This window comes from Rhinoderma darwinii, chromosome 1 (genome assembly GCF_050947455.1).
Source record: "Rhinoderma darwinii isolate aRhiDar2 chromosome 1, aRhiDar2.hap1, whole genome shotgun sequence".
Classification (NCBI taxonomy): Eukaryota; Metazoa; Chordata; class Amphibia; order Anura; family Rhinodermatidae; genus Rhinoderma; species Rhinoderma darwinii.
In genome coordinates this window covers 450867376-450888108 of record NC_134687.1, presented here as the reverse complement: position 1 = coordinate 450888108, position 20733 = coordinate 450867376, and the positions used below count along the sequence as shown (strand labels likewise).

At 41.1% G+C, this 20733-nt stretch overlaps 1 protein-coding gene across 2 annotated transcripts; it reads left to right on the top strand.

Moving 5' to 3' along the window:
• The first annotated feature begins 924 nt into the window (after positions 1-924).
• SMARCB1 (SWI/SNF related BAF chromatin remodeling complex subunit B1) lies at positions 925-20703 on the top strand. 2 transcript variants are annotated; one of them, XM_075832163.1, is made up of 9 exons: positions 925-1078; positions 1474-1594; positions 5527-5656; positions 9759-9896; positions 11672-11799; positions 13097-13263; positions 13611-13801; positions 17845-17976; positions 20239-20703. In XM_075832163.1, the coding sequence occupies exons 1-9, from the start codon at positions 989-991 to the stop codon at positions 20276-20278; spliced, it is 1137 nt and encodes a 378-aa protein (XP_075688278.1). In that variant the 5' UTR covers positions 925-988; the 3' UTR covers positions 20279-20703. The 2 variants fall into 2 exon arrangements, with proteins under 2 accessions (XP_075688278.1, XP_075688271.1); XM_075832156.1 differs by having other exon boundaries at positions 17845-20703.
• Positions 20704-20733: the final 30 nt, after the last annotated feature.

Here is a 20733-nt window from a genome sequence, read left to right as displayed (position 1 = left end):
TTGTTATTATGCCAGCCTTGTTATTATGTATAGTAGTATAAGTTGGGTTACACATAGCACTGTTATTTGAGGACCATGGGGTCCTGTTATTTGGCACTGTATGGAGGTATAATACATGGACATTTTCCATTGAAGTCAGTGTAAATAATGTTTCTATAAACATCACATTCTAATTTTAGAACCCGGTGATTATACCGAGATAAATAGCGCTACATAGACACTACTTATCTCTTCCGGCAGAAGCAGCCTGTCACAGATCGCTCCTCCTCTACAGCGATTGACTGATGTATAGTGCTCCCCCTTTCTTTAAGAAGAGGTACTTCAGCAGCTGCAGTGTATTATACGATTCTGTCTCAGCTGCTGCATACCATAAATAATACAGCTTTTTCTGAAAATGATCAGGCGGTTTCATATTAATCAGTCAATGGTGGGCAGGAAGTGAGCCTTTTCTCTTAAAAATGAGGTTCTGCAGCAGCGATGTGTATCATAAGGAATAACATATGTTTAGTCACCTCGGAGTTCAGTGACTTGTATAAATGGACTCAGCCATTGGCCTCAGGCTGTTATATCTCCTAATATTCTTATAATTGACAGTATATTCACATACATTAGGCACAGTATCAATATTATAGTTCTATTATCAAAATATCGGGGGAAAACTGGATACACGTTGTTTTCTCCCAGGACCTTGAAGCAGACCCAACAAAACACTAAACTGAACTGCAAATACACGACGACTGTAGACAAATGCCTGGTAATATTCCGCCCGCTACAGAAAAATACCCCGAGCATGAAAGAAACGAGGTTGTTGTAGTACGCATGCTCCTTGACAGCTTGTTCTACGTAGTCACTAGCAGCTTGAACGGCGCATGCTCATTGGCAGATGCTTCTGCGCATGCTCATTGGCAGATGCGTCTGCGCATGCTCATTGCGACGTTGATGTACTGCGCATGCTCGATGAGCCGGGCCAGGCGCTGGAGACGGCAAAATGATCATGGCGCTGAGTAAAACATTCGGCCAAAAGCCGGTGAAATTTCAGCTAGAAGAAGATGGGGAGTTTTACATGATCGGCTCCGAGGTATGAGACCAAGAAGTTCGGGGTCGGAGCATTAAAACACAGCAGCCCTAAGCGGTTTAGAGCAGGGTCTGAGACAAAGGCTTTGGAGGGGGTGGGGGAGTTGTAGACAATAATATGTATAGAGAGGGTAATAATAAGGAATTATTCCACTTTTCCCATAATCCATTTACTTGACTGTTCACCTGTATATCTCGCAGTGTTCTATAGACCCCAGTTATTGTATCTGTGTTACCAGGGGAGATGACTGAAACAGAAGAGTGCCAATAGCATGGCAGGTATTGGGCATGAGATCTTCCAGGGGGATCACCTCTGGTCCTAGTGTGTCACCCCCCTCCCCGCCAATGTTATGAACCCCGGTGATGTATGTGAAGGGTCTGATGTGTTTTTGCCCACAGGTGGGGAATTACCTGCGCATGTTCAGGGGTTCGCTGTATAAGAGGTACCCCTCCCTCTGGAGACGGCTGGCCACTGTTGAAGAAAGGAAGAAAATTGTAGCCTCTTCACATGGGAAGAAATGTAAATATTGATTTCATGGTTTTCGTCTAGCTTTACCGTTCTATGTGCCATATGTTTGCTAGTCCACCACAGGGCAACCTGCAGAGAGCGCCTCCGTGCCCCAGCGTAATACACCCCAAATATATGCCTCATGTAAACAGGTGGGGACACGTGTAGCGCCAATCTATCTGAAAAGCAACTACACTGGTCCCTCGCTGCCGGGACTATTCCTGCATAGGCCGTAATGTGGGGACACCTGATTGTTTATAGCTGGTGGACAGGTAGAAGCTTCAATACTGATGGATCTTTCTTGAGAGAGGGATTTATGTATATGGTGCAGCTAAGAATGAACTAGATGTGCTCTCATTTACTTATGTGGTGGGGATCTCATCCATGTGGCCAAAGTGTATGTAAACATTACTGTGGCAGTGCTTCTGGTTAGCAATATTCAGATTTTATTTATTTTTTTATAGTTATGGCTGAAGATGAGATACATTAACAAAAGAAAAGCAGTACATGCCTATCCTTCCGGCGATCTAGCCCTGATGCTCCAGTGGGGCGCTCCTGGTGCTTGTTTACATGCAGGCAGCATTTGACCGCTGCTGCCAATCAGAAGGCTCAGTGGTCACAAATCTTATTTCGGGCATAATGTTAGAGGCTCTGTCACCACATTATAAGTGCCCTATCTTCTACATAATGTGATCGGCGCTGTAATGTAGATTACAACAGTGTTTTTTATTTAGAAAAACTATCATTTTTTGACTGAGTTATGACCTATTTTAGCTTTATGCTAATGAGTTTCTTAATGAACAACTGGGCGTGTTTTATTTTTTGGCCAAGTGGGCGTTGTACAGAGAAGTGTATGACGCTGACCAATCAGTGACCAATCAGCGTCATATACTTCTCCCCATTCATTTACTCTGCACATAGTGATCTTATCTATCGTGATGTGCTGTCACATATATACACACACACACACACACACACACACACACACACACACACACACACACACACACACACACACACACACACACACACACACACACACACACACACACACGTTACTCAAGTGTCCTGACAATGAATATACCTCCAGCCAGGACGTGATGTGTATTCAGAATTCTGACACTTCGGTAATCCCGCGAGATTACGCTGTAAACTGTAATTTAAAACGAGATTACGCTTGCTGTGCCGTAGTGTCGGGATTCTGAATACACATCACGTCCTGGCTGGAGGTAATGTATATTCATTGTCAGGACACTGCAGTAATGTTATAGTGTGTTTATGTGGCTGCACATAGCGATATAGCTACATCGCTATGTGCAGAGTAAATGAATGGGGAGAAGTGTATGACGCTGATTGGTCACTGATTGGTCAGCGTCATACACTTCTCTCCACAACACCCACTTGGCCAAAAAGTAAAACATGCCCAGTTGTCCATTGAGAAACTCATTAGCATAAATCTAAAATAGGTCATAACTCCGTCAAAATGATTGTTTTTCTAAATAAAAACCACTGCTGTTATCTACATTACAGCGCCGATCACATCATGTACAAGATAGGGCACTTATAATCTGGTGACAGAGCCTCTTTAAGGCCCTTTTACACGGGCCAGTTATCGGGCAAATGAGTGTTCACAGACCACTCGTTCCCGATCATTGCCCTATGTAAACTGGGCAACGATCAGCCGAGAAGCCCGTTCATCGGCTGATTGTATCGTTTATGCAGCCTAAAATATTCTTGTCGGCAGCACATCTCCCTCTGTAAACTGGGAGACGCGCTGCCGACATGATAGATATGTATGCGGATGAGCGATCGTAGTAATGAGTGCTTGTACCTATACGTAGCTCCTTATGAAAGGAGCAAACAAGCGCCGTCTCGTTGATCAGAGCTAGTTTACACGGCCTACTTCGGGCCCTGTAAGTGATCCCTCAGAAATACAACCCATGAACGCTGAGCTCTCTGATAGGCTGTAGCAGTCACATACTGGCTGTATGTTAACAATCACCGGGAGTGCTGCAGCAGCATCAGCGCTGGTATGGTCGGGAAAAAGGATAGCGCAGTACTGCTTGTTTTGTAAATTTTATCTCAATTTCAGCCATTAGCAAAAAAAAATCAGAACCTGGATAACCGCTTTACAGGCTGTAGACGCCTTTTTATTATTGCATTGTGTGTATTGAATAAATAAAGCATATTTAAAAGTAATTGTAATTGAACACTTTGCACCGTTTGCCTTTTGCAGCTTGTATGTCATAAATTACAAGCTGCTGGATGCCGTTCGTGGCTCAGTCCGAAAGACCAGCTGAATGTAGACTCCTCTATATCTACTCTCCTGAACGCTATTCTAAGCTGACATCTTTACAACCAAAGAAAATCAAATGTCATCTCAGAGCAGTGTTCAGGAGAGTAGATAGAGGTTAGAGAGGAGTCTACACTCAGCTGGTCTTTCAGACTGAGCAGTGAACCGCATCACATATAAGCTGCAGAAGACAAACTGCAAAGTTTTTAAAATTAAAACAATTCTAAATGTTTTATATAGTAAAACATATACAATATATTATCTGCAAAGGTGTCCCTAGCCTTTAAAGGGATTGTCTCATGAAGACAACCCATGTCAATATGCCCCTGCTCAGGACCACCCCTCTACGAGACAGAACCGAGAGCTGCTCTGTAGGGACCAGGACTTTCTATGCATTACATGGACAGCCATTCGTTTCACTGTAATGATCCATTTCCCCTGTAGCAGCTGCACCTCTGGCTACATCAGCTGTTTTCACTGAGAGAAGATCGTCTTGGGTCCTTCTTTAACCCCGTTTTCCATTTGAAAACAGGCCATCTTCATGAGACGACTCCTTTAAGTGAATATTATTTAAAGGGGTTGTCCACTTTTTTTTTAAATTTGTTTTATTAATTAATTTATAGAATAGGAAATCATACAGGTTTCTTATATCCATATATTTAAAATTCTGCTCCCTTGCCTTTCTTATATCATTGTAGCTGCCTTTGACCCACATCATGTGACCCCTGGCATTCAGGTAACACTGTCCAGGTATATAATAGATTATTGAGGAGCAGAAGTTATAAAGTGTTTCTACATACAGAAGCCTCTCATCATCATGTCTGTGAGGAGCAGCTCCTACATTCTTCTCACTGTCTCGTGTGTTTTTTGAATGTAACTTTATTAACAACATGACCAGACAGGCAGCCATGTTATACAAGTAAATACAGACACAGTGAAGCAGTTGTTCATCATTGCTCCACCATTAGTCCTATTCACTTAGTCCATGGATGTGTCCTCTGTGGCCCCAACATATGTCATGTAACCCTGTTGCTAACTGTATGCTAGGGGTCGCGTGATGTGTATGGGGGGGTGGGGGGGTCATGACTGACGCCATGTTTAGTCATATTCAGCTAGCTTGTGGATACGTTACACAGGACTAATCTGTGGACTATACCATTCCACTGTAACGGGGGCCTCCTGCACTATAATAAATGTACGTGAGCAGAATTCCTAATACATGTATATTAGAAAACTGTATGATTTTCTATTCTACAAATAAGTAAAAATAAAACTGGACAACCCCTTTTAAATGTCACGTAATGTGAAGATTTCTTAATAGTCAACTGTTAAAGGAAAAACCTTGCTGACCATCGTCTAGAGCTTGTCATCCCACTTTTCCAGTGTCCTGAATGGCAAATCTGCCTATCGTTGCGTAAGTTACAGGAACTAAATGTCCTAATAAATTGAATGAACTCACACGAGGGCTACTGGGGGACTTAAATTGACTATTTATTTTTGCTGGAAATTATTTTGAATGTTTTGCAAACGTTCTTGTTGGAGTCCCAAGCTAGAAGGGAAGTGAGTCGTGTTGGTCCCTTGATATTGGCAATGTATTCGGTGAAGTGATATAACATCTTTTTTTTTTTTTTTTTAACTTCTTCTTCTAAAGATCATGGGTACACAACATTGGCCACTAGTGTCACCCTATTGAAAGCTTCAGAAGTCGAAGAAATCCTTGATGGGAATGATGAAAAATACAAGGCTGTTTCCATTAGCACTGAACCTCCAACTTATCTCAGGTGAGCGGGATTTCAGCTTTGGGGGACTTTTCCCTCCACTCATCATCAGTTCTTCTTCATTTTGGGGTATACATTGTGTGCGTACTTTGTAGTTTACTATAAAATAGTATGTTATTATGGTATCATTAGTGCTGTATGGAATGTTTGAGCAGTGTTTCTTCAACACTGTGTATGTTACCGGTACCAGAGCTGTTAAAAACATATATTTACCTGCGCTTCTTAACCTCTTCCTTCCCTGTGCCGTAAATATATACGAAGCACTGTAAATGTGTCCGCTGTGATGGGAGCCAACTCGGATACCAGCCTTTCACCCCTTAGATGCCACTGTCTTTAGGGATCACAGCATCTAAGGTGTTCGACATTAGCGGACTCACTTTGTCAGTCCGCCAACGTGACGCAATTGCATGGTGCCAATGGGTTGTTATGGCAGCCGGGGCCTAAAACACTGAAAGCAATAATGCACTGCAATACAGGAGTATTGCAGTGTATTTTGAGGGATCAGAGGATCGCACAGTCAGATCCCATAGTGGGACTAAGAAAAATGTTTAAAGAGGCTCTGTCACCAAATTCTCAAACCCCTATCTCCTATTGCATGTGATCGGCGCTGCAATGTAGAGAAAGTAGAGAACAGTAACGTTTTTGTTTTTTTAAAAACGTTCATTTTTGGCCAAGTTATGAGCAATTTTATATATATATATGCAAATGAGGTTTGAAATGGACAACTGGGCGGTTTTTTTTCCGTTATGTCCAACTGGGCGTGTATTGTGTTTTCAACTGGGCGTGTTTACGTGTATGACGCTGACCAATCAGTGACCAGTCAGCATCATGCACTCCTCAACATTCATTTACAAGCAGCACAGCGTTCTTACTAGAACGATGTGCAGCCAGATACACAAGTGTCCTGATAATGAATACACATGAAATCCAGCCTGGACGTCATGTGTACTCAGAATCCTGACACTTCTGAATCTTTTCTGTGAGATTTCCAGCAAGGGAAAAAAAATCTCGCGAGATTACGGAGGTAAACGATGATCATGTGTATTCATTATCAGGACACTTGATTAACGTTAATCTCTGTTTATGTGGCTGCACATCGCTGCTGTGTAAATGAATGGAGAGGAGTGTATGACGCTGACTGGTCACTGATTGGTCAGCGTCATACACGTAGACACGCCCAGGTAAAAACACAATACACGCCCAGTTGGACATAACGAAAAAAAAAAACCGCCCAGTTGTCCATTTCAAAGCTCATTTGCATATATATAAAATAGCTCATAACTTGGCCAAAAATGAACGTTTTAAAACACAAAACGTTACTGTTATCTACATTGCAGCGCCGATCACATGCAATAGGGATTAGAGATTAGAGAATCTGGTGACAGAGCCTCTTTAGATAATAATCAAAGTTAACTTTTTTTTTTTAAATAAAAATAAATTCCCATTGAAAAATACATGTTTTTTTTTTTATATTGACGCATTTGTGACAAAGTGTATAAATTAATATATACACACACACCGTATTTTTCGGACTACAAGACGCACCCAGGTTTTAGACAACATAAAATAGGAAAAAATTACTTGATATTTTACTACTTTTGCAAAAAAAAAACGATAATAAATTTGTTCTGTTTCACCACATTCTGAGAGCCATAACCTCTATATTTTTTCATCGATTCAGCGTTGCCAGGGCCAATTTATTTCTTTATTTTTACATTATGCTTATGGGAAAAGTTGTAATAACTTTTTTTTTAATATATATATATATATATATATATATATATATATATCTCCCCTGATCTGCGGTATTGCAGTGTATTGTAATTTTTACAGGCTTCTGCTAAGCCAGGTCAGAGGCATGGCTCTACAGAGGCAGACCTAGGGGCCTTCATTAGGCCCCCTGGCTTCCATGACCACCATCAGCTTAAGTGTTTAAATGCCATTGTCGCTATTAACCACGGCATGGGTTTTTTCCATGAGGGCCATTTATGACATATCCACAGGATATGTCATAAATGTCAGATAGATGCGGGTCCCACCTTGGAGTCCCTTAAACCCCGTTCTAGCTTTTTGTGCTCACGCGGCCTTCCCGACACTTACTGATTACATGGTTGGGAGTTACGGAAACAGCGTAGCTCAGCGAGTTTCCGTAGCTTACGACCATGTAATCAGTAAGTGGCTGTAAGGCCGCGTGAGCACAAAAAGCTAGAACGGGGTCTAGGGGGCCCTGTTCTAGAGATATGTGGGACCCGCATCTATCTGACATTTATGACCTATTCTGTGGATATGTCATAAATGTCCCTCATGGGAAAACCCCTTTAACTAGTTAAACGGCCAGGAACAGTGCGATCGCTGTTCCTGGCCGTTAGTGCAGCGTGTCAGCTGTAAAATGCAGCTGACACCTGCAGTGTATCGAGCGGACTCTGCACATGAGCCCGCTCCAAACATCATAAACGTTATTTATACCGTACGATGAACAGCATAAAATAATATAATAAAACCCATAGCTGTTTTTTTTTTTTTTCCCCCACACCCCAAAAATTCAAGTAAAACTTAATTATTGAGTTATAGGTAGAAAAAAATGGTACCCTTGAATAATAGAACTCCTCCCGCTACGGCAATGCTAAAATAAAAAAAAACTCGGAATGTGGTAATGAGAAAAGAAGCACTGCGTCCTGAAGGCCAAAATAGGCTGCGTCATTAACCCGTTAGTGACCGGCCCATAGTGTTTCTACGTCGGTCACTAACGGGCCTTATTCCGATGCAATAGACTTTTTACGTCGCTGCATCAGGATAAGTAAACAGCAGGGAGCTGTCAAATCTCCCTGCTCTCAGGGCCAGAGGCAGCTGAGGGCTGGGAGCGTCCCTGCTCGACCGGGTGAGATCGATATTCGTATCGATCTCACCCGTTTAACCCTTCAGATGCGATGCTCAATAGCGTGCACTGCATCTGAGTGGTTTTGGAGAGAGGGAGGGAACTCCCTCTCATCCCACTGATACCCGGCGATAAGATCGCCAAGTGTCTGTGTCTCCGATGGCAGCCGGGGGCCTAATAAAGGCCCCCTGGTCTGCCTGTAGTGAATGCCTGCTAGATCAAGCCTTTGGCATGACCTAGCAGATGCCTGTCCGTTTTACACGGACAGGCATAATAGACTGCAATACGGAAGTATTGCAGTGTATTATAAATGCGATCGGATAATCGCATAGTGAAGTCACCTAGTGGGACTAATAAAAAATTTTTTTTTTAATAAAAAGTGAAAAATAAGTGAAAAACCCACTTTTCCCCCTTACAAACTGCTTTATTATTAACAAACAAAATAAAGTAGTAAAGTTACATATATTTGGTATCGCCGCGTCCGTAACGACCCCAACTATAAACTTATTACATCATTTAACCCGCACGGTGAACGTCGTAAAAAAACATGCAAAAATTGCTGTTTTCTTTGAATCCTGCCTTAAAAAAAAATCTGATAAAAAGTGATCAAAAAGTCGCATCTACTCCAAAATGGTACCGATATAAACTACAAGTCGTCCCGTAAACAAAAAGCCCTCCTACAATTGCATCGGCGAAAAAATAAAAACGTTACGGCTCTTCAAATATGGAGACACAAAAACAAATAATTTTGAGAAAAAAAAGTGTTTTTACTGTGTAAAAGTAGTAAAACATACAAAATCTATACAAATTTGGTATCGTTGCAATCGCAACAACCCGCCGAATAAAGTTGTGTTATTTATACCACACGGTAAACGGCGTGAATTTAGGACGCAAAAAAGTGTGGTGAAATAGCTGGTTTCTTGTCTATTCCCCCCCCCCCCTTCCCCCCCAAAAAAACAAAGTTAATCAATAAATTCTATGTACCCCAAAATGATACTAGTAAAAATTACAACTTGTCCCGCAAAAAACAAGTCCTCATACAGCTATATCGACGCAAAAATGAAAAGGTGTTAGCTCTTGGAATGCGACGATGGAAAAACGTAAAAAATGGCTTGGTCATTAAGGTCTAAAATAGGCTGGTCGTTAAGGGGTAAAAATCTGTATGCAACTTTTACTTCTGGTGTCCCTAATATTTTTGGATTTACCTCACAAGCTTTGTTTTGACTGCAGGGAACAAAAAGCAAAAAGAAACAGCCAGTGGGTTCCGACACTGCCCAACAGCTCGCATCACTTGGATGCTGTGCCCTGCTCTACTACTATCAATAGAAACCGCTTGGGTCGTGACAAGAAGAGGACCTTCCCGCTGTGGTGAGATGTTCTTGCTGGCTTATTTTTTTTTTTGTGTAGTTTTGTATTGATTTTCTCGCCCATATTACGTGCCTCTGCACAATAAGTTCTTGTGGTCTGATTTTCACGTGCGTGATTTTCACGCGCGTATCACGGACGTGAACTACGCTCGTGTAAATAAGGCGTTAGTGTGACATCCTCCCATCCTTCCTTACACAAACGCACTGATCGTGACATGCCAAGAATTGTATCGGTCAAATTCTACTTAAAATATGTCCAGTCTACTTAAGACTCGCTTATGGGCATGTGTAATTTAGAGTTGGACTCCTTTGCACGGCATGTGTTTTTATTTTTTGGTACAATCACAAAGCATTCCTTGTTTTGGGGAGAAGCCACCAGCTTTGTGATGTTGTAAATAGTGGGATTAAGAAAAACAAATACGATGTTTCTGGAACTCCCATAGACCGGAGTAGTTCTGGAACTACGGAAACAGCGTAGCTACGATGTTTACGGAACTACCATTTACTTCTATGGGAGTTTCTGGAATCATCGTAGCAAAATTCAATGGGCGGAGCCCAGCAACAGCGGGAGAAGGTTGGATGGGTGTCAGGGGGCCCTGTTCTAGAGATGGGTAGATATGCCATAAATGTCTGAGATGGTAATACCGTTTTAATGCACCATATAATGTGCAGAAAACGTAAAACTTTTTATAGAGGGGTTGAATGTAAAAAAAACCAAAAACACGACACCTCCATTGTTCTTTTGGGTTTGATTTTATGGCGTTCACTGTGCTGTAAAAATGACATGTTTATTCTGCGGGTCCGTATAATAACAGCGACACCAAATTTTAGACGGATTTTTATGTTTTACTATTTTTACAAAAAACCTTTTTGTTAAAAAAATAAAATAATAGTTTTGTGTTGCCATATTCTGAGACCCTTAACTATTTTATTTTTCTTTCAATGGAGATGTTTTTGGCTCCGTTTTTTTTTTTTAAACCACACGAAAGGAGATATATCGGTCTTTTATACTTTTCCTTCCTTCTGGATCTAGTTCTTGGCTAAAACAACGAAGTCAAAAACTGCCACAAAAATTGTGTGTGTGTGTGTGTGTGTGTGTGTGTGTGTGTGTGTGTGTGTGTGTGTGTGTGTGTGTGTGTGTGTGTGTGAGAGAGATTCTGGGCTTAGGAGCCTTCCACACACGAGCGTGTTCGGTCCGTGATATACGGTGTGTATGTCGGTCGCATTTCCCGGACAGAACACAGTGCAGGGAGCCGGGCTCCTAGCATCCTAATCTGACGCTAGGAGTCCCTGCCTCTCCGTGGAACTACTGTCCCGTACTGAAAACATGAATACAGTACGCGACAGTTGTACCGCAGCAAGGCAGGGACTCCTAGTGTCGTACATAACTATGATGCTAGGAGCCCGGCTCCCTGCAGTGTGTTCTGTCCGGGAAATGCGGCCGACATACAAACCGTATATCACGGACCGAACACGCTCGTGTGTGGGAGGCCTTCGAGTTATCAGCTAGTAGCGGAAGCTATTGAGACGTAGAACAAGTTAGTTGCTGTTCATGATATATAAGGGAATTACTGGAAATCATAAAACCCAGTAAAAAAAAAAATATTCACTTTTCTTCACTTTACAGAGCAAGTGGTGAGCAAAGAGCAATGTGTATATACCTCCTCAAATATATATATATATTCCTTTTTGTTCTATGTAACAATGAATTTCTTTTATTTCATTGGCCATATTACATAACAATAGATTTCATGTTTTTTGTTCTCCAACTCATAGCTTTGATGATCATGATCCAGCAGTGATTCACGAGAATGCTTCTCAGCCGGAAGTGCTAGTTCCTATCCGATTGGACATGGAGATAGATGGACAGAAGTTGCGTGATGCCTTTACGTGGAACATGAATGGTACTTTTGACTTGTAAATTGAATAAGTAGTAATTTGTGATCGATTCTTTGTAGAGTGCCATTACTAGTAGCTAAAAAAAAAATTCAAGTGGTATATGTTGGTAATCCATTCCATTGTTGGTAATCCATTCCATTGTTGGTAATCCATTTGACATGGTTTTGTCATTTCTATAGCGTACATTTTTTTTTTTTCTTAGGAATTTTTGTGGCCTATCTTCTGGCATATTTAGATGTCAGACAATAGTATTGGTGATAGTCAGAACGCTGAGACATTCACTGATTGCTGGAACGTTGGGCTGCAGAGAACTTCAGCGCACAATGCTCCTTTAGCGTCTAAGCCTTGCTCAGTTTCACTTGGGATCGACGCAGTCAGGCCATGGACTGTAGCCATTCCACTTAAAGGGGTATTCAATCTAAGACGTTTATGGGATATGCCATGAATGTCTGATAGATTCAGGTCCAAGCTCTATAATCTGATCGATGCGGGTCCCGGCTGCCTCATCCAGGTGGAGATTCAATGGAGTGCCTCTCTATTGATATCTATAGGTGTTACATAAACATCAGAGCTCACTTGCTGGGACCCGCATCTATGTCATATATTTCTTAGATGGGAATAACCCTTTAAGGGTGTGTTCCAACATGGAAGATTTAATGCAGACATTGGTGTTTATGCAGCATGTGCATAGATTTCTGCAAGTCCGATTCATATGAATGGGACACCCTAAAGAGCATAGCTCTCCCGTGGAACTGGGGTTAGGCTAGGAGATGTCTGATCAAGCTACTTTGCAGGATTGAAGCGTATGATTTGCTTTCAACGGCTATGTATACTTTTTAGTTTTTTTGTTAAAGCAATGTATTGTAGTGTTTAATGCAACTTTTGTAATTTGGGTTTTTATAAAAAAAAAAAAAAAAAAGTACTGTTTGAGATACAGCTTATATGTATCCTGGATACACAGAAGCTGTATCTTGCACTGAAACCGGAATTCCTCAGGTCAGTGGGACTGACAGCTTTGGTGACAGCGGGTTCTGCGTGTGAGACCCGCAGGATCCACCTGTTACCGATCACATCTAAGTTATGAACTCGCTGTCAGGATACATAGAAGCTGTATCTCAAAAAGTAAAACCTATATATTTTTTTAAATTAAAAACCAATTCCATAGTTGCACTAAACCCTATAATACATTGTATTCATGGGAAAAAAAAAAAGTCTTCTTCGGTTTATATAGCCTTTCAGGTGATATCCTGCTTTTTGTTTTTTTTGGGGGTTGTTTTTCAACTTTTTCCTTTTCCTCTACAGAGAAGTTAATGACCCCAGAAATGTTTTCAGAGATTCTCTGTGACGACCTGGACCTCAACCCTCTTGCCTTTGTCCCAGCTATTGCTTCAGCTATCCGCCAGCAGATCGAGTCTTATCCTACTGACAGCATTCTGGAGGACCAGTCCGACCAGAGAGTCATCATCAAGGTACATCTGAAAAAAGTAATCTGCCTCCACACTGTGCCATAACATTGTTACAATTGCTTCTGTCCATTTTCAGCTGACTCCATTGCATGTCGTTGCGGTGCGGTTTTTTTCCAGACAGTTTGATAATCTTTGGACATTCTGTGCAGTTTTCACCTCTGATTTCATACTTGGATGATGTTTTTGCATGGTACTGTAATAAGATCATTTCCGTAACATCGAAAAAGCTGGCCGTGTTTGTTCCGCGACTGCATAATGTCTCTGTGGCGAGACTATAGCTGTGTTGGTGAGTGAGAAATTAGCGGCCTTACTTTGTGGTTTGCTGTTTTTCTCCTTGTGCTCTTCCTCAGCTAAATATCCACGTTGGGAACATTTCCTTGGTTGACCAGTTTGAGTGGGATATGTCGGAAAAGGAGAACTCTCCAGAGAAGTTTGCACTGAAGTTGTGTTCGGAGCTTGGCTTGGGGGGCGAGTTTGTTACCACTATTGCATACAGCATCCGTGGACAGCTCAGCTGGCATCAGAAGACTTATGCGTTCAGGTAAGTGATGCTACTGGTACAAAAGTAAATGGTGACTGAAATGCCGTATACACAAACGATCACTTACGTGAAACGTGAGGGCACCGCATTTTTATTCAATTAAAAAATGCAGTGAATGCTCTGTGTAAACACGGCCTTAGTATCGCTGTGCACTTTAATACTTTTACTTTGCCAAGGTCAAAAAAGGATATAGATATATATTTATATAGCTTTTTTTTTTTTTTTTTTTTTTCTTGAGTATGTTAAAGTGTTTTTTGTTTTTTAAACTGTTTGTTTCACATTTCCAGAATATGCAAACAATCTTTTTTTTGTGTCGCTGTCCAGTTGGAATGCAGATTAATCCTTTTTACCCTCCTTTAAACTCCACACAAAATAGTTTTCCCATGGGTCCTTTCCAGGAGAAATAAGTGATAAAATATAAGCGGGGTTAACTGTTTAGAGAGCGGCTGGAGACATACAGTATATTGATATATAAAAAAGAAACATTGTGTTTATAAAAACATATGTCCAATTACATTGTGGGGCTAAACACGGGTGCCAAATGTGGCTGGAACTTAAGGGTACGTTTTTATATAAACTTTGTTCCTTTCTTTTATAAAAACAAAAAAAACAAAAACACAGGTAAGGCTAAGTTCACATCTATTTTTTCCTTTTTTTTTTTTCTTTCACTGTGCGTCTGATGTGAACGTTTTGACATGAAAAAAAGTGTCAGGACGGATGCCCGTATGTTCACACGGCCTATTGTCGGCCGTTTTTCCGTCCATAAACGGCCGAAAAATCGGAAGCAGAATGCCTCCCAACATCTGCCCATCGATTTCAATGGGAAAACGCCATTCTGTTCTGACGGAGCGTTTTTTTACACGTAAAAAAAGGCTGCGAAAAAATGCAGGTCACTTCCTGGGACGTTTTTGCAGCAGTTTTTCATTGACTAACGAAAAAAGCTCCTAAAAAAGGCAGCAAAAATCGCGAGTGGCTTAAAAAACGTCTGAAAATCAGGAGCTGTTTTCCCTTGAAAACAGCTCTGTATTTTGAGACTTTTTTGCTCACTGCATGTGAACATTCCCTAATAGTGTAGTTTGTGGAAATGTTTTGTGTGCTTATGTTCTATCCCCACCCCCCCCCCTCCCGTGTCCTGTGAAGCGTAGTCTACTACTCTTTTTTCACTTTCCAAACCGTTTACCACACGTATACGTTTTTATTTGTTTTGAAGTCAGTGGCGATGTATGGACGACGTATGCAGTCTTAAACCCTACTACGTCATATGTAAAACGTATGCGTTTTTGTCACCATATATAGGAAATTACCCAGATTGAGATAATAGTGCCTCCCCCTGCCAAGCCTGGTGCCAGAAAACACTGCAGCCACTCCCTACTTCTTCCTTTATGTTTTGACTTTAAAAAGTTTAATTTAGCTCAAGAACAAAAAAGTATAAGTTTTTATAAGTAACAGACACAAACGTATACGACTAAAAATCTTAAGCGTATGTTACAAATACATACATTTTTGTTACTTTAAAAATGTATACGTCGTCGTGGACCACAAACGTGTGCACAAAACGAGATGTGGCCTAAGGTGACCACACAAAACACAAGGTCACTCAAGTTCAAGCCACTATTTAATTTTAGATACTTTACAGCCAAGTGACCACGTACTTCCATTGTAAAACCTTTCCAATATTCATTTCTATTTAGTGTTGTGGATTTCTTTTCACCAGTAAATCATTTGCTCTTTATGTGTATGTGTATGTATGTATATTATGTGTGTATATATACACATGGATAGCAAAACTGCCCGTGAAAGAGGTTCAATATAAGGGAAGCAATAGTCATCAGAGTTTCTGGATGTTTTGACCACCGATAAATATGCATACAACGATATCAACCCAGGTGTTTAAAGCCTAAAACCACGAGACACTGGGTTTTTGACAACAGTACGATTTTACTTTTGTCATCTGAAACCCCCCTCCTCCCCTCCCCTCGCTGTCTTCTGTCCTCCCAGCTTGCCTGTATCACGAGCAGGTCCAGTGTGCTGTACAGAAAAACTACCAGCACGCCAGCTATTGTCTCACATATATTACTACACGGTGGTCACAGATACAGGACCGTCCTTGACAGCTGGGGAAGAGATGGGACATAAAGTACAGCTGGGATTTGACTAGAAAACCGCATTGTGTTGCAATGTTTTTTATTGCTAGTGGTTTAGAGAAAAGTTGTTGTGCAAGTGGAGTAAGTTTAGTTCGTGCTCTTTGGTGAATCTTTGCTTATATATTGGGGTGCAGCCCTTCTCCACTCATATCGACCAAATCTTAATTGACAAATGGAAGAGATCAGGGTTTGGGGTAATCCTATTTCTCGCATCTGACAGGCAAATGTCATGTATATTTATAAATGGAGACGGGAGTGGAGTTGCCTCGCTCTCCCCTATCAAATAGAGTAAAAAGCATGATTGGGAATTGTGGCATATTCAATTCTTTACTATATATTTTGGCTATGATTCTATAGCAACCCAAGAGTTTAACAGTGTAATAACTGCAGTTTTGTTTAACCCGTTAGTGACCGCCAATACGCCTTTTCACGGCGGCCACTAACGGGCTTTATTCTGATGCATATGCCTTTTGCATCAGAATAAAGTAAACAGAGCAGGGAGCGTCAAATCTCCCTGCTCTCAGCTGCCAGAGGTAGCTGAGGGCTGGGGGTGTCCCTGCTCTGCCGGGTGAGATCGATATTAGTATCGATCTCACCCGTTTAACCCCTCAGATGCGGTGCTCAATAGCGAGCACCGCATCTGAGTCGTTTTTGGAGAGCGGGAGGGAGCTCCCTCTCATCCCACTGACACCCGGCGATAAGATTGCCGAGTGTCTGTGTCTCCAACGGCAGCCGGGGGCCTAACAAAGGCCCCTAGGTCTGCCTGTGGTGAATGCCTGCTAGATCATGCCGCAGGCATGTCCTAGCAGATGCCTGTCCGTGTTAAACGGACAGGCAGTAATACACTGCAATACAAAAGTATTGCAGTGTATTATAATAGTTATCGGATGATCGCATATTAAAGTCCCCTAGTGGGACTAGTAAAAAAAAAGTTTAATAAAGCTAATAAGAAAAAACTGAAAAAAAAAGAAAAACTCACTTTTTCCCCTTACAAAATGCTTTACTATTAAAAAAACAAAATAAAGTAAAAAACTTACACATATTTGGTATCGCCGCGTCCGTAACAACCCCGACTATAAAGCTATTACATTACTTAACCCGCACGGTGAACGCCGTAAAAAATGAAATAAAAAACGACGGAAAAATTGCTGTTTACTGTGAATCCTGACTGTGATTAAAAAGTGATCAAAAAGTCGCATCGACTCCAAAATGGTACCGATAGAAACTACAAGTCTTCCCGCAAAAAAAAAGCCCTCACACAACCGCATCGGCGAAAAAATAAAACCGTTACGGCTCTTCAAATATGGAGACACAAAACCAAATAATTTTGAAAAAAAAAGCGTTTTTACTGTGTAAAAGTAGTAAAACATACAAAAACTATACACATTTGGTATCGTTGCAATCGCAACAACCCGCTGAATAAAGTTATTGTGTTATTTATACCACACGGTAAACAGTGTATATTTAGGACGCAAAAAAGAGTGGCGAAATTTCAGATTTTTTTTTCTATTCCCCCCCCCAAAGTTAATAAAAGTTAATCAATAAATAATATGTACCTCAAAATGGTGCTATTAAAAAGTACAACTTGTCCCGCAAAAAACAAGACCTTATACAGCTATGTCGACGCAAAAATAAAAAGGTTATAGCTCTTGGAATGCGACGATGGAAAAACGTAAAAAATAGCTTGGTCATTAAGGTCTAAAATAGGCTGGTCATTAAGGGGTTATAGCAACTTTCTGCCACTTAATTCAGCCCTAAAATAACTACGTATTTTTATCTGTGCTACTAAGGGAAGAAAGGACTGATGGCTTTAGTGCTGCATGTACTAGTTGATACTGTGGTGTTAGTGCGCCATTTTCTCATATCTGTCCCTTTTTTTTTTTTAATATTTTATTTCAGTGAAAACCCTTTGCCAACAGTAGAGATCGCTATCCGAAATACAGGTGATGCAGACCAATGGTGTCCACTTCTGGAGACCCTTACAGACGCAGAAATGGAAAAGAAGATCCGTGATCAGGACAGGAACACCAGGTGCCACCGTCGTTTCATACGCTTTTCCTTCCGGGCTTCTCGCCGGGGTAGAATATAGACAACAATGTGGCACTTTCTCGGAGCGTCCACGAGGAAGACTTTTCAGCTTTTGCGCACCAGCCTATGAAGTGATGTGTTTCTATTCGTGTCTGTGCTGTTGCGCTTCAGCCAGTGGAGCTGCTCTTTTAATCATTATCGCACTTTGCAAGTGTTGTGTTGGTATTTCATTTGACTTGAGCTGGTGGGATTGGACATTTCTCCCAGTGCTCGCCATTAGCTTACTGGCACCATCTGTGCACAATGCCCTTTCATTAGAAAATACTTTGTTTAAACACTAATTCCCGTACTTGGCCCTGAGGCTTAATGCCCTTATAATTGATTTCCAACTTCTAGCATCTTTGTCTCACATTGAGATAGTCCGCCACCTTCTTGCCATATATATATTTATTACACTTTTTTTTTTTTTTTCTCCTCCTTAGCGGAACTTTTCAATATATAGGGTATTGCTGGTTCCTTTATCAAGAGTACATCTGTTACTAAAGTGTGCCCACAACAGAATCTTTAACGTTCTTTAGGATATCTCGTTTGTTGAACAGGCTTTAGTATTCTTTGTTAATCGATTATACATAAAAGTGGTGCCAAAAATATGCTTGTGAAATGTCGTTATAGATATAGCTTTGCTGCTTCAAATGCTAACCCTAATCCTTTAACTTGCCAGTTCCTGTAGAGTATAAGTCTACTGGTGCATGCTGGGTTAATGGAACCTGAATCGCCACTGGTTATATTACAGGTGGTGGCTTTATCAAGTACTTATGTGCAGTATTGGGACTTGTATTTTTACTTTTACGTGTATGGCAGTGTAGTGACAGTATTAATGTTTTTTTTTATGGAGGGTTAGGAGCTGTGTTTTAGAAAGGTTGTCGCACGCTGGTTGGATAGTCTCTTTGGACATAGGTCAGAATTCAGACAGTACATGTGGATGGACGGTTTTATCTGAGGTTTAGAATCCCTATCATAAAGTTGATCACAATTGGAGAAATCTGATTGGTTTCTTAATTGGTGGAATTCATAGGAGGTATCCCTACAGTAATGCAGTGTGATACCCCTCTTGCAGTTAAATGGTTTATGGACACCAATGTCTGTAATATTGTCCTCCGTGTGGCATAAGCTGGAATTACATGATTAACTGACTTGCTTTTATAATGTATTATCCCTTGAGACTTGTGAGTATCTGTTTGGCTCCTAGTTTTGGTTTTACGTAAATGAGGACATTCTGGTCTCTATATCACAACCCACTCTGGTGCTTGCAAGTACAAGAGTTTGATTCTGTATGAATTTGTTTAGTGCAATACATTCTGATATAAAAATAGCAGCATGTGCCTTGACAGAGAGTGTATGTGCTTATGGTTGTGTTTTGCCACATTAATAGGGGCAGTGACAGTTGAAGACTTTTCTATGTGGTTTACTAAATTCCCCCCTATGGCTATTTCCATAAATGCCTTACCTGCCAAAGAGAAAAAGGGAGCTCTCGATTTGGCACTTTACCTAGTTATTTCTCTATTTCCCACAATGGCATATTTATACACCGACTATGATTACATCCATGTGTAAATATGTTCCAGATACTTTTATTTAATCTTCGCTATCGTCCCTCGTATGTCATAGTGGTGAAACACAACCTTATCAGAATCCATGGGACTGACAAGTTCGATGAAGTAGCGTTAAACTTTTACACTAGCTGACCATTGTAGAACTCTAATCCTAGTACAGCTGCTTCTAACAAGACTTATTGTTCGGCCTCAATATACTGCATTAGCCGGTATCTGTTTTCACTTAGTTTCTCGAGCTGTGAAATTGCAAACTTGATCTAAACCAGAATTGTCTTCGGAGTTTCTAACGTTTGGCCACAGGCATGTAGATGTGTATATAATGGACCTTGCACTTGGCATATCGCGTTTTAAAGCCGTGCCATCCTGTTGCACTTTTTGGGCAACGTTGCCCTTGCGGTCTTTCATTAGCAACGAGGCTCTCTAAGAGTTGAAGGATGATTTTAGGATGCAGGAACTGGTTTTATGTTGGTTTGTTAGAAGGTGCTTAGAAGGGTATTCGAGGTATATGCAGCGCAGAATGTTTTTCAAGTGGACCAGAGTGAAACTTAAAAATCCCCCATGAACATAACGTGATCCTCTGCCTTAGTGTTAAGAATACACCTACAACCTCCTTATCATTTACCTTGCCCCTCTTCTCTTTTCCTCCTTATAGGCGTATGAGACGTCTTGCCAACACTGCACCGGCCTGGTAAACAGTCCCCTCCCGACGAAACTCGCGGTTCTCATCCTGGAGATGGAACCTCGCCCCATAAATAAACAAAAAGTAATCATAAAAAAAACGAAAAATGTAAAAATTTCTAAGACTAAAGAGTTGTGGAGGAAAGGAGGGTTACCTTAGCACCTCTTGAGCCCAAATCGGAAGGTGCAGGAGACCCACACATTCCACTTTCAAAGCAGCTGGGTGCTGCCTAGTTTGACTCCCTCATCCTTTCCTTCCATGTACAGAGTGTGAAGCTTTAGTGCTACCGGACTACCGGAAGACCTGAGACAGATGTCCCAAGCCCTCCTTTATACCTGTGTACGTGATATGTAAAGCTATTTTGTGTTCTATTTTTAATTTGTATAAGTGCATCACGCACTTGTAGAGAACTTTTTAAATAAACCATAATGCGCAATATTTTGCACTGAGGGTTTTGCTTTATTTTAC